The 14,669-nt window shown below is 40.6% G+C and overlaps 1 protein-coding gene across 2 annotated transcripts in view; it reads left to right on the top strand.

The window, feature by feature from the left end:
• Window positions 1-14,669, top strand: part of SETD7 (SET domain containing lysine methyltransferase 7) — a 32,004-nt gene that overhangs the window by 9,011 nt on the left and 8,324 nt on the right. For both annotated transcript variants that reach the window (XR_002100985.1, XM_019534368.1), the window contains exons 2-5: window positions 2,074-2,203; window positions 8,016-8,217; window positions 11,832-12,021; window positions 13,937-14,018. Coding sequence is in view for 1 of the 2 variants with exons in the window: in XM_019534368.1 (XP_019389913.1) it covers window positions 2,074-2,203; window positions 8,016-8,217; window positions 11,832-12,021; window positions 13,937-14,018 (604 nt within the window). In the remaining variant the exon portion in view is untranslated. The remainder of the gene's footprint in view (window positions 1-2,073; window positions 2,204-8,015; window positions 8,218-11,831; window positions 12,022-13,936; window positions 14,019-14,669) is intronic.

Genomic DNA, 14,669 nt, shown 5'->3' with positions numbered 1-14,669 from the left:
GTGTGTGTGTGTGTGTATACATACACTCTAACTTGGGGAATTTAGCTGTAGGAAAGAGTATGTGTGTGTATATTAAATATAAATATATAAAATTAGTGTCTTTCTTTGAAGAAAAGCTACAGATTGGGGAATTCCTCTGTAGGAAAGAGTAAAGAATGGGGGGAAATGAGGACACAGAGCCCTAACCAATCAGACAGGGGAATACTGCTTCCTCATAACTCAGGGAAGCTTACATTCTCCTTCCCCTTTTCTTGATGCTGTTTCTTTCTGTATCTTTTTCTATAAGACCTTTTCTAGGAATGGAAGAGATACCTAAGTTGGATCTAAAAGACAGCACAGCTGTGAGGATCATCTTCCAAAATACTAACAAGTATTAGCCAATGCAGAGCTGTCTTAATTGACAGACATATACCTCTGGTCTCTCTCTTCTGCTGCCCTTGGTTTTCCCAAAATACGGTCAGCTTACACAGTTGCTGTTGAGAAGCTGCAAAAAACAAAGAACCCAGTCAGTCCCATGCTGTTGCTTGTGAAAGTCTTAAGCAAAGGAGACATGGGTGTAGAAGCTTTTTTACCTGGAGAGGACCCCCAAAGCTGAAGCTGGAGAGTTCTAGCTTAGCAGCTCCCTACACTCCTAGCAACCAAGAGATTTTATGGGCAAAAATAGGCAGCTAATGAAACGGAGGAGGGTGGGGTGAGATGTTCATTCTGATTTGACATTTACGCTTGGTATGTGCAAAGAATGGGGCCAAACTGCTGACTGTAGTCTGTGACTGGCCCTAAACTTCCCGATTCTCAACATGTGTAGTAAAAAGTAGGATTTTTTCTTTCCACTGGCATGTTGCCTTTTAAACATGGGGACCCACGTAAAATATTAGATGTATGTATCTAAACGATGGCACACCTTCCAAAATGCAAGCAAGTATTTGTCAGTTCAGAGCTGTCTTAATTTACAGACCTATATCTCTGGTCTCTTTCTTCTGCTGCCCTTGGGTTTCTCAAAAGGTACTTTTGCATGTGCTCCAGGGGTGTGTGTGTGTGCGGGGGAGGGGGTGGCACTCTTATTATAGTGGCTTCAAGAGCTGCTCTAATTGAACTGCCACCTTGTCTCCTGTATCAGTGTCCCCACACTTAAAAATGGCTAATATCAACCGAGCTTTAGTTCAAGGACCCCCACCACCATTTTTAAGAATGGGGATGCTGATGTACAAGATGCAGAAGGCTGCTGGAGCCTGGCAGTTGCCACACTCCAGCAGACTCAATTAGTTCCAGCCATTGGAGTAGTTTCAGCACTCGTGTATAGGCACCCAAAATGTCCTGTTAAAGTAAGAGGCGAAAGAAATTGATGGAAATGCTAGGAAAGCAAGTGAGAGCTCACAGGGTAAGGAAAGGATCGCTTTTCAAAGGGTGAAGGGAGGAGAGAGAATACAACAAGCTAAAACAAGACTACTATAACTGATTCCAGTTATGACAAGAAGAGGAAAAACTGGCGTGAAGTGGATAAAATGGGTAGGATGGTAGGTTACTACTAGAAGGAACGTTGATGAGTTACAAAAGTATAGTACCGCATAAACATTGCATGGCTTTTTAAATTGTAGGGATCAGTTTTGAAGTGTAACTAGGAGTTTTCACCCTGGTTAGTAGGATGAGTCTTTAGGCTGTTAGGGGATATTATCCATCTCATTTGTTTGTTTAAATTTCCTATTTCTTAAGGGATTAAAATAAGAACCCATTCTAATGTCATGGAAGCAATCTACTTGAGGACCCTTTTCTAAAGTTGTTGTTGTTGTTGTTAAGTGCATTGACCCTATTTTTCCTCAAAAATCTCTCTCATTAGTTGCTTTTATCTATCTTGTTGCTGTTCTCTTCCCCAAGTTGTAATGGAGAGAGACTGTGGAGTCACTAGTTGCAGTCTCCTAAATATCTCCAGTCTATTTTTCTTAATAAAATGCTTTGACTAGCATTTTTCTTACAACAATAGCTTTAGCAGAATTGTATAAGGCATATGTGGTAAGTGTTTGTGGACTTGTTCTGATATTATGCATTACTTTCCTATTTATTTGGGTTTTATTTAAGGCGTCCTGGATGATGATGGCTTGCCACACGGGTTCTGTACAGTCACCTATTCATCCACAGACAGGTTTGAGGGAAACTTCATACATGGCGAAAAGAATGGCCGCGGCAAGTTCTTCTTTTTTGATGGAAGGTAGATATTCATCTTTGTCTTTCCTCTCTCCCCTTTAGTTTACACCAACTGATTTATTTTGTGTATACATTCCACAGTTCTTGCAGCTGCTTTCTTATGCACACTTAAGTTTTTCTTTGCATTTTGGCTCACATAACAGCCAGTGTCACTTCCTGTGCCTGTAAAAATAAGTGACCCCAGAGACTGCTGCTTGATATGGGAGTCGAGTCATCTACATAGTAGTTAAAGCTTATTATGTAATTAAGGGTTTTAAACATGGAATTAAAATCATAAAACATTCTTCTAAAGTTATTGTCAACAGTTTTTAACTAATTTCCAGATTTGGTTCTATGGATTTGTGGTTTATAGAAGTGCCAAGTGGAATCGTGGTTCTGTTTTATTGTGTCCATACAAAGGTATAGAAAGGCATGATCCCTCCACAGAAAAGTGTAACATTTTAAATGACTCCTAAAACTTAAGTGGTGAAAGTGCAAGACTGAGTTAAATATGGCATTTGTTCCCAGCTTCCATCTTGTGCAAGTCACTTATGGCCTGATTCTTTCAGAAATACATCTGTGGGAGTTAGGCATTGAAAAATTAGGTAATTCTATGCTGCCAGCTTCCTCACCTGCAGGTTTCCATTCCTGACCCTCCTAACATCAATTTATTTATTTCTCTTTCCTCATAATAGCTCCAGTACTTCTCTCTGCTGGTGCTCAGATTACTTCAGAAGGCACAGCAGATGCATAAATGACACGATTCTGGATTGTTTTGCAGCTGCCTGAAGTCCTATGAATAGCAACAGTCAAACTGACAGTCTTGTTAACTCCACTCTCCTTCTGGTTGGCAAAGTTCTGAGCAGCAGCAGCGGCGCTGGAGCTGAATGGGGAAGACCACGCTCCTTTGGCTTTACATTTGGTGCGCATAGGGGAACTTAGAAATATTATTAAACCCTGATGAGATTGATTGCTTGGATCTCCATGCTTCCAGAAGAACCTTTCCACCTGTTGCTAGCAGTTAGTTGGCTATATCAAATCATAGAGAATCCTATTGAGAGAGCTCTCAAACTTGTTAGTAATCAAAAGCTAACCTCTGTAAAATGGGTTTTTATTTGACAGATGAAGATTCAGTGGAGCCATGTACATACAATTCCTTCCACACTTGTTGGCAGTCTCAGCAGAGACATTAAAGCATATAGAGAGATGGGAATTAACTTGCTGTGTTTCTTCTAGAAACTGCTCCATTTTGCAGACCAGGGTGAAGACATTGCTGTACTAGAAGAAAGATTGCCACACTATGCTGTGCCTTTTTTATATTTTCTTGCGGATTGTCAACTCTGCACCTTTAAACCAAATAATGGGCTATTTTGTAACTTCAGGAGGTAGCAAAAGCCTAAATAAACAAAGATATGAACTTTAATTAAAGTACCTTGAGCAGGAAAATGTCACTTTAGTTGCTGATATTACAGTTGGCCATCCTTACTTAGTTCATCGAACAGGAAAATGCTGCCCCCAAAAAGTTCCTGGTTTAAATGTTGTAACCTATTTAGCATAATTTCACCCCTACACGGCTTTTCCTGTTCTCTGACTCCTAAAAACTTCTTTGCTCAAAACTGTTCACTGCACTTATCAGAGCTCATCTCTTTAAGTCAGTATCTTAAAGCTCCCAAAACGTCTCGCCCTATGGTGCTTTAGTACAACAAGCTAACTGATTTCAGCCTAGCTCAGATGCATTTCCTTCCTGGTTCATTTCCCTTGCATGCCTGCCAGTGAAAGTTGACAAGTGAACTGCTGTAGGTCTAATGTTCAGGAAGGAGTTATAGGGAATTCCAGACAAGGGACAGGGTTCACAGGGACTATAATTGTCTTTCATTTTTAGTGGAGGAGGTATACAATGGTCCAGTTCAGACATTGAGTATTTAGATGAAGAAAACTTTTCCCCTCTTTATAACATTCTTTGCTGTCTTCTCCTTAGTAATGCAATATCTTTTTAAATTTAGAGAAGTAAGAAAGATTGGATTGAAATTATCAGTTTTTGTAGGGGTCATTTTTAAAAGGAGAGAGAAGACCTCCACAAAAATGGCCACATGATTTTAGAAAGAACGAAATGTTAACTCTGATACCCTCCATGTTGTAATTTTGCTAATGCTAACACTTGTTTGAGTGCACTTTACAAAATGCTCAGCATAATTATTGTGAACTGAAAAGCTTTGGCCAGCATTGCACTACAGCTGCTCTTCTCCATAAAGCTAGAACAGTTGTTTTCTAACTGGCAGTCTGGCTTGTGTCGAGAACAGTGTTAGTTTTTTTGTTTTGTTTGTTTTGTTTTGTTTTTTTTAATCGGAGCTACCAGTAATGGGAAAGTCAGAGGAATTACCTTGCTAAAAGGAGGACTTCTGGAACTGTGCCCATTCAGCTTAACTTCAAAAAGCTGGAAAGATGCAGGAAAAAAACTTATCAAACAAAACTACTTTGGTTCAACACAACTTTGTTTTTGACAAATCCATCTTTTTCATTCTTTGCCAAAATATCTAAGCTAATAAATGAGAGTAAAGCCATAGGTGTGGGTTTTTTTATTTTGATTTTTTTGTTTGTTTTGTTTTGTTTTTTAAGGCATTTGAATGTCAGAAGCAAACTCGAGGAATATGGTCTAGATAAGTGCAACAAGGCAAATTTCCTGAGACTTTCCTGTAAAACTGCACTCAGAGCAGTTATCTCTGCTCCTCTGTCAGATTTGGGAGGGCATCTCAGTGGATTTTTGCAGAGGTCTCAGTATATTAATGATTTGGAGGATGAAATAGCTCTATGTAGAAAATTTTTGGATGACATCACATTGAGGGGAGTAGCACGCACTTTGAAGGACAGGATTATAAATTCAGAAATAATTTTGATTTAAATTGAAGAAGCCTGAAATCCAGAAAGGTAAATTCAGTGAAGACAAATATTAAGTACTGCCCTTAGAAAGCAGAAATTAAATGTGCAAATATAGAAAGAGAATAAAGGAAATAATAGCCTTTGCAGTTTAGCAGAAAAATATCTAGGGTTAATATTAGGTCATAAGCTGAATAAGTCAAATAACTCAATGATGGTAAGACCTTCACTGGAGTCCTTTGTCCAGTTCTGGGTACTACACAGATGTAGAAAGTCCAGAAGAGAGTGAGAAGAATACCAGATTTAGAAATCATGACTACTAAAGACAGGTGGAAGGAAATGGACTTGTACGTTCTCTAGAACAAAAGGGCCAGGATACCAACTTCTTGCATACTGAAAGACTTATAAAGAGGGGAGCTGTCATTTGTTTTCTGTATCCACTGAGGGAGGGCAAGAAGTAATCAGCTTAATTTTGCATGAAAATAATTTAGGTTAAAGGTGGAGAGGAGGAGACAAAGTGTTAACTATAAGGAAGATGTGGAATCTTTCATTAGACTTTATACACACCTCATGTGTGCGTGCGTGCATGCACACACACCCATATTAAGTGTAGGTAGACATGTATTAATCTAATCCATTCCTTATTTATATAAAAGAACAAGTTAGAGTAGATGAACACATTGGACAAATACAGGTAAACCATCTCTGACATCAAAGCAGAGGGGATTCACTAGGTCCTTTCCAGTCTTATTCTTTATGGAAAAACTTGAACATATTGGGGGGCTGAAGGGCTAAGCAGTGTGGTTTTTAGAAGAGCCAAAGATAACTACTTAAATCCCAAGACTTGCCTTTTTTCCTCACATATAATATGTCTCTGAATATAACACACATCCTATTTTGGGAGGGCTCCTAGAAGGAGAAAAGATCTTTGCTTTAGAGTACGAGTATTACTTGAGGTCTGGAGCCTCTGGGCTTAGGGGGATGTGTGCCACAGCTAGGGGCTTGGGTGGTGGGAACCATGTGCCAGGGATGGGGGCTGTGCACTGGCTTTGACAGGGGCTAATCCAGCTGCACTGGGGTGGGAGCCATGCCGGTGGGGCCCGATCCAGCACATGACCCTAGTGCCAGCACATGGTTCCAGAGGGAGGGAGCAGTGACAACATTAATTGCTGTAGTTTCTAGATCCCTAGCAGTTCATTCTGGCACCACTTCACCCCTTTCTTGCCACCTTGCTTCCACACCCATGCAGCTTTTCCTTGCATACAATGCACAGCCCAGCTTTCTCCATCTGGTTTTTGGGGAAAAGGTGCAGGTTATATTCAAGAAATGATAGTAAAGAAAGTAAGGGGAATGAGAGAGAAAAGGTCTCTTTTTTTTTTTTTAAGTGACAAAGCTGTAATTTCTCTGGCATTGGGCTTTTTTTATTGCAGGCTGTGTGCAGATACAAAGTGAATATGGCCTCTTGCTTGAATGTGCATTCTTAAAATGTAGGCTTTCTGCAAGTCCTCATTTCCAATGAAAAACAGTATCTATAATCTTTTATGGTAAGCCAACAAGGAGAAGAAAACTGGCACTATGCACAATAGGAAAATGGCTCATGGTTGTTAATAACTGGTGCCTTGTCTGCATCTGCTTTAAGGCATAGAAAAGTTTGACTTAGTCTATTCTAGCAGCCAAACTATTTTAAGCATTGGTTAACAGAAGGCCAAGGAGAGAGAAACCTGTGGACAGTACTAATGAGCACGTTCCTTAAGCAGTGTACAGGCCCATTTCCAAGTGCAGATGATTCCCAAGTCCAAGTAATGTAATAGGAAATGCCTTATTTATAGGCATATTAGTAGCATACTGTGTCAGGAGAAGTATTTCAAGCAAAGAAAATCAAGCAAAATGACAAAAGTATATCTAGAAATAAGGAAACTTTCAGATCTCAAGAGTTACTTTTGATGAAAGCCACATCAACAACAATTGAGTAAGTCTCTGGAGCCTTGTGAAACAGATGTATTCTTATTCCCAGATAGACCGTCTAGGCTTTTACTGGAGATTTCTGCATAATTCATCTTAAGATAGAATGAGAGCATAATTGGACATTTAAGCAGTTATCAGCTAATATATTAAATATCTTGAGGCAAACCTGAGCAGTTCAGCCTCTAATAAATCAGTTCTAGTCTGAAAAAAGTGACACTACAAAGAGGAATATATTCAATTTTTAAAAAATACTTATTTTTTTTCTCATGTCTCTTTTTTTTTTCTAAGAAAAAAAGTAAATTATGGTATATTGTAACAGCTACTCTTAAAGATTTGCAAGACCAAGTGAAGTGAAAACAGCATTCATTAGCTAAGTGTCAGTAGCCCTTTGTGAAGAATGCATTCTGTTTTAGTAGAAATCTCTAAAAAGAGAGTGACAGTTTCTGGAGAATCTGGTGTAGAATAGTGTTAAATTATTGAATATAGACAAACTTTAGGCTGGCAGCAAGGCACACAGTTGCATGACACTGAAGAGAGGTGATCTAAAAATTGTAACGCAGGATTACGAAGCAGAAGCTGAACATGAAAGCAGCCTGCCCTGAAGAGAAGTGCCTCTTTGGTGTTGGCCAAGTCACTTCACTCCTGTAACTTTCTGTACAATCTATAATAAAAGGGAACATGGTGTAGTGTGGCTCACAAACACTATATAAATATAAGTGAATGATTTGATTTAACATTTTTGTCATCAAATTGAATTACAAATATTACATAAGTGCTGGGAGGAGGAGGGGCGTTTACCTTGAAGTCAGTGAAGATGCATTTATTTATTTTAACCCTGTTAATGTCTCTGTGCCAAGGTTTTGAAACCATATACATTATGATCATAATATAACAAGAGAGTGAGGTTTCCTCTGAGTATACTGATGGTGTTTGTTCATGTGTCAGGAATTCTGCTTTAGAGAGAGAACACTGCACTTTTTCTTTCTCTTTTTCATCAGCACGCTGGAAGGGTATTATGTGGATGACGCTCTGCAAGGCCAGGGAATCTACACTTACGAGGATGGAGGAGTTCTTCATGGCACGTATGTGGATGGAGAACTAAACGGACCAGCCCAGGAATATGACAGCGATGGGCGACTGATTTTCAAAGGGCAGTACAAAGACAATATTCGATATGGAGTGTGTTGGATATATTACCCAGTAAGCCTCCTCTCTTGCTTATTACTTCACTGGAGCATAGAACACTTTTCTAAAACATTTATTCTTTTCCCCCTCCCATTGAAAATAAATATCCTGGAGACCTGAAAGCCACCTCTTCAGCTTTCAGCACAGTAGTAGTCTGTAGGTGAAAAGACTTATGTGCTTTGTCACCTTGGTCTCCTGTGTAACTTCGTGGGTGTCTTCTTGGTAGTGGAATTCTCCTAGTGGCGTTGTTCATGGGGAGGGCAGGATTTAGTGTCTGTCTAATGTCTGTCATTGCTATGTGCAAAGGAACTTGGCTCAGCCAAGCTTGTAGGCAGCTTAGAGATGATGGGGACAAAGAATTTTCCATTTCAGAGATCCACAATGCCTGCTGCAGAGTAAGTGCACAGGAACTCTGGCAAAGGCCCACCTGAGCCCAGTGACTCACCAGGCCAATGTAGAGTGATGAGGTGGCATCACAGTCAGCTGCCTCTGGCTTCTCATACCAAATAATCAGGGTCCCCATTTACAGGTGGGTTGCTTGCAACAGCTTTTGGCACAAGAACGGAGCAAGATTCACACTCAAATCCCCAGACCTTTTGGGAGATCTCAACTGCTTTATGGCTGTACCCCTGTATCTCCTGCAGCCTGGTGCTGCCTTGTGGCCTAGAAAAGAATATTTTTTGAGCTGCTGCTGCAGGGCATTTTGCTTAAACTAGCTTCATAGGCTTAGTCTAGCAATAAGATATAGGAACATGCTTTATTCCAAGGGGGGAGGGGGGAGGGAACCAAATATCTTGTTCCAGAAAGTAGCAAGTAGTGTGGGGAGGAGGTGTTCTTTCTGTTAGGATGTTACTTTCAAAGCCTTTATCTAAAGAATATTTTTTAAATGTATCATTTTAAAATGTGCCACACTGTATTGGGTAGTTAGTTGTAGTCCTGTTCTGTTCATGAATACCCCTATTCAGCCCTCCTTATCTTGGCCATGGAAGCTTTGCCTGAGCATGCTCTGGCTTTGGCCTGATGTGATCAAGGTTGAGGCATTGGTAGAATGCCACCAAGTGCTCTTAACAGATCTAGGTTTAAAAAAAAGTGTACTGTTGATGTGGTAGAGTTGTGTGTACAGTTATCATCTGGCTCTGACGGTCACAGAACTCTTGTTTCAGCTTCCTACTGAGAGAGACCTGGAATATTCAATCCATGTCATGGGTTGTCATGACAGATTAGAGAGATTATCTTTGCTACAAAAGTAGCTGTTTAAACATAGTTATTCGTCCTTTATGTAGAAGGACAGAAAACATGAATGGTTTAGCAATGTTGCCTATATCTTAAAACTGTTAGGGCCAACCTTTTAGGCTAGCATGCCACAAATTAGCCCTGCACCTTCCCCATGTGCCACTCTGATCCCCTTCTACTGCCCAACCTGCTCCTCTTTTCTCTGCTTCCTGCCCAATTTGGTGCTCTACTTCCTGTCCTATTGTCTGCTGTGCTGCAGGCCCCCTCCTCAATCTGCTGCATGCCACACACAGAGGCTTCTCATGCCACTTGTGGCATGCATGTCTCGGGTTGCCTCCCCCGTCCCGCCCATCTAAAACTATTGTTGTATTGAGTAACAGACTTAGAAATAATCTTTTATTATTGCAGTTGAGCAGTATTATGTTATCTTGCAACCCCATCTGAGGGCAGCATGCAGGTGGGTTAGAATTATAATCCTAGTCTAAAGCACTATATTCCTGCGTAACCGGGTCCCACTGGCTGTTTTGCACACACTGTGGAAGGTGCTTTTCTTCTTTTAAAACATCCGTATGATAATGATAGCCCTTCCTGTCATTTGGTTGAAGTAAGTGCATTAAGTAAACTACTGCAAGACCGTTTCAGGCTGGACATAAGGAAGAATTTCTCTACTGTCTGAGCTCTCAAGGTCTGGAACAGTCTGCCATTGGAGGTGGTTCAAGCACCTACTCTGAACACCTTCATGAGCAGATTGGATGCTTATCTTGCCGGGATCCTATGAACCCAGCTGACTTCCTACCCTTTGGGCAGGGGGGCTGGACTCAATGATCTTCCGAGGTCTCTTCCAGCCCTAATGTCTATGAAATCTGTGAAATCTATTAAAGTTGTTAAGGCTTGCATGTTGGTGTAAATCCAAACCCTGCAATCCTTACACAACTTGATCTCACCCGAGTCGTTCCACTGACGTAAATTTCAAGCAAGTATCAAAAAAACCTTATGCTGATGTGCTCTGTATGCGAAGAACAATGACTAAATTGCAGACCTTTCATTGTAGTTGACTTGTGGACCTTCCCTTCCACGTCTCTCATTCATAAGCTTGTTCTTTATTTAAATTAGTTGGTGGCAGAATTATCTATGACTTTCCTAAGGTAATCAAAGCTTTTTAAAATAAGGGATGAAAATTTATTAAGATAAATGATGATGTAGCTCTCAGGTGGTCTAACATAAACTGAGGCTCCACGTTTGGATCAGCAGGGAGGTACTGTACCCTGACGCCACAAAGCAGCCTTTCTCTTTTAGTTCATTTTTCCAGTCCACGTCCTGTGATCCTGTGCACAGTTGATAGTAACACTCACATTAGTTTTGCTCATTTGTAGATGAAGGAATTCAGATTCTGCAATTGTCTGTTTAGTCACTTATTTGCTGGGTCAACATATGCCGTAGGTGAACTGGAATCCAGTGTTTCTCTTCATGGCACTCCTGCTGCTAGAAAGGGTTAAGCTGAGCAAGTTCCCTGATGCCCCCCCCCCCCCATTTGTAGGCTACATGAGCTGTAATTGTGAGGACTGAAGGAGCAAATCTGGGTGGCATCATTTCCTTAAGTTTGGTATTTGGTAAGGAAACTGATAAGGAGAGCTGCTCTGATGCAGTTACAGCAGCTGGCATAGGCTGAAATGATTGGGGGTATAAGGAAGGTGGCTTCACTTGTTGCAGGCTGGCAACTAGAGATGGAGGGAGTGAAGCATTCTGAGGTCTTTTTCCTGGGAAACTTTGGAAGCATTGGTGGCAAAAAGTAACTAACCTTTCCCCTCTCTAGTTTTTTTGATTTGTCAGTTTCTCTTCTCTTTGTTTCCATGAACCATAGAAAAATTGGGCTGGAAGGGACGTCCAGAGGTCATCTAGTCCAACCATTTGCATAAGGCAGGATCATCCCTATCCAAACCATCCTACACAAATAAGTGGTCTAACCTATTAGTAAAAGTACACAGTCTACCCTGACACAACCACAAGTAAAGTGGGGGGTGGGCTGTGGTTGGCCAGTGTCCTGCTGCTACAAGGTTTGTTAAAATATGCTTCTGCCGCTTCTTGACATTCATACTGATGCATCTGGAAGTGGTAGTTCCAAGTGTGTTATTTGAGACTTAGGGACCCTCTTGGTTTGTTGGTTGCTTTTTTTTCTCCCTTGTCTTGAATACTATCCCTCCATTGTCTTCTGGCTCTTTTTAAATCTTACCTCTGTCTGTCTCTTCCCACAACCTTTTCTTTATTATGTAAAGAATATACAATATATTATTATATTCCCATTAAATTATGTAAGCCATTTCCTCAATGCATATCTAATCAATATTTTGTAACAATATATTTAAACATTTATTTTTATTTGGTACTCTCTCCCTCAGGATGGAGGCAGCCTGGTAGGAGAAGTAAATGAAGATGGGGAGATGACTGGAGAAAAAATAGCCTATGTATATCCTGATAGGAAGACTGCATATTACGGAAGGTTCATAGATGGAGAAATGCTAGAAGCAAAATTGGCAACCCTGACATCTGTAGAGGAGGGGAAGCCATACTTTGAGCTGGTACCAGGCAGTAAGTTCAGCTAACACAAGCTCATATTCTGATTTAGTGAGTGCTTTGGCCTGTGCCTGTCAGCCTGTTTCTTCACCCCAGTCTCCATGTGCAAATAAGTTTTTCATCTGTTCTGAATACTTCCCCTCTGAGCCTCCTGGAATATAACTGAGGAGGAGGAATAAGTAACTAGAGGGAACACTTGGTTTAAACCTTTCTGTTCCAGGGATAATTATGAGCTGGGTCAGAAGTACATTCATGAAATGCGTGTGTTCGGTATTCTGTTGCTGTAAAAAATAAAGATGTGCTGTGGGAGAGGAAAACTAAAGAAAGCTCTGGGAGTCTCTTTCCTCCCACACACTTGCTATATTGACTCTGAAACTGTTCGTGTGCGCGCGCGCACATGCACACATTCACCCTGCTGCTGCCAGCTGAAGATCAGCGCACACTCCTACCCCCACTCCCACCGCTGCCAAATCAACTTACAAAAAACTTTGACATGTTATAGAACCACAAAAACAAGGAGTGGATGTGGTCATGATTCAATCCTAGGTGTATTACCATCAGTTGTACCATTGAGTTGGACATGTTACTAGGAAGTAAGAGACATAGTTATCAGCATTAATGAAGGGACTGTTTGTCTTTTAGCATGCAAGAATCTGAATCACCAGTATCCTGCAAGTTGTGTAATCGTTTACACTAGTTCAAAGTGGGTGTAAAATGCTAAATGTTAGACTGATAATATCTTGCACCTGCTCTTAGTTGATGAGCGTGATTACATAAGGGATATGGCTGTGGCAAATTTGGCATGCACTGGTGGCTTTTTAAGTTGCTTACAGCTTTTTTTTTTCCAGTTGTGGACAAATCAGGATCACTAATGCAGCATTAGGATAGTTTAGATGTGTTACTCGTGTCCAAAAGATACCATTATATGCTTTATCCATGTGTAGATAAGAATGTAAATGTGCTCTGGCCCACTTTCTCCACATCTGTAACCTTTTGTTTTTGAATCTGGTAGATGTGACAGCAAAGCAAAATTGAACTTAAGAAGAACCCTCTGAGAGGGTACAATTTGTGCTTTGTAAATAGGATACAACTACACTTTGTATAAATCTGGCTTCACTCACAGAACAGATCCATTTTTAGAACTTGGTTACCATAGACAACAGCTTTATATCAAACTTTCCTATACCCAGCTTTTTCCCTTCTCTTTTCCACCTGCATCTTAATTTTGCCCCAAAATATGCCTCAGATGGTTGATTAGACAAGTATGTAAGAATATAATGTACATAAAGCTATCCTATTAAAAGGTTTAATGACAGAAGGGGAAACACTAATGCAAGAAGTCTAGTTTATTATTATTTTTTATATTTTTCTCTTTAGTTATTTAACTTCTGATTTGGAAATAAGAGTATGTGCTTGTGATGAACAATAATTGTTAAACTAGGTCAAGATTTTCAGATGTGACCTGGTAATGTTGTATATCCATTATTAGACTGTTGAAAGAGCAATCACTGGGCTCATGATAAAGTAATGACACTTAGGGTGTACTTTAAGTTGGACACCAATAACCTGGGTCACTGGGGAAAAATACTTGACTCTAGGTTTTATAATAAAAAAAGACCTTATCTCATAAAAATACGGTTTTGTATGTTTCTAGCATGCTATTTTAGTTGTATGGGAAGAGAAACACAAACAAAGAGTAAGAGGTTGAGAACTGTTTGTGGCTTTGGTTTGCCGGCTTCCTTTTTTGGTCACTGCAGTTCTACGTGAAATCCTTCCAATATGTGTGTCTCTGTTTGATTCGTTTTCTTTTTAGTTTCTTGTTAAAATGTAATTGGCCTCTGAATGTCTTGATTTCATGTTGCTATTATAAGAGATGCATACGTTTTAATATTGTCCCTAAATTGAATTCCTATGTTTGATCTCTTTTTAGGTCCAGTATACAATTTTGATAAGTCTACTTCAACTTGCATTTCTACAAATGCACTTCTTCCTGATCCTTACGAGTCAGAGAGGTAGACTGTTCGTTCTCCATACTTAAGTTTGAAATGCTATGTATTTAGGAACTCTACCTGCAAATCCAGGCTCATAGGATAGTGGTAATTGCAAGATGATGTAGTTTGAGCTTTTCCCTTGAATATTTTCTGCCATCTTCAGCCTTTAGGGGAGGGGAAGAGCAACAAATATATCAGATGAGTAAATAATATGGAGCATAAAATTAATTGTAGTTTCCTTGGAGTTTAAACAATGCCGTTGTACTTTAGTGGACATGGGTGGATCTAGGATTTCCTGAAAGGGGGTGCAGCACACTCCCCCTCTGACCATGGGACAAAGCATAGCTGGAGATCCCACGTCATCAGGGAGCAAGGCAGGTAGTAGGTGCATAAAACGGGGGCTTGCCTACTACTACCACTATCCCTGGCTGACCTGGTCATCAGGAGACCCCTAGAATCATTCCTACCCTCTCCAGGCAGGGCCTATGAGTAGCGGCTGTGTGCAGTGCCACATTGGGTCAGGGACTGTGGCAGTGGTGCACAGGTTGCTCGTCCTAGCGTGTGCTTCCTGCCCACCTCCCCCTGTGTCCTGCACTGGCCAGGAGCAGGCGCCACAAGAAAGAACCTGAATGCCACTGCTGCTGTTCCTGGCTGAGTCCAGCACGCCACACA

The sequence above is a fragment of the Crocodylus porosus genome, unplaced genomic scaffold, assembly GCF_001723895.1.
Source record: "Crocodylus porosus isolate Cpor-Errol unplaced genomic scaffold, CroPor_comp1, whole genome shotgun sequence".
Taxonomy (NCBI): domain Eukaryota; kingdom Metazoa; phylum Chordata; order Crocodylia; family Crocodylidae; genus Crocodylus; species Crocodylus porosus.
The sequence above is the reverse complement of the archived record's forward strand: the minus strand, read 5'-3'. Positions and strand labels throughout refer to the sequence as shown.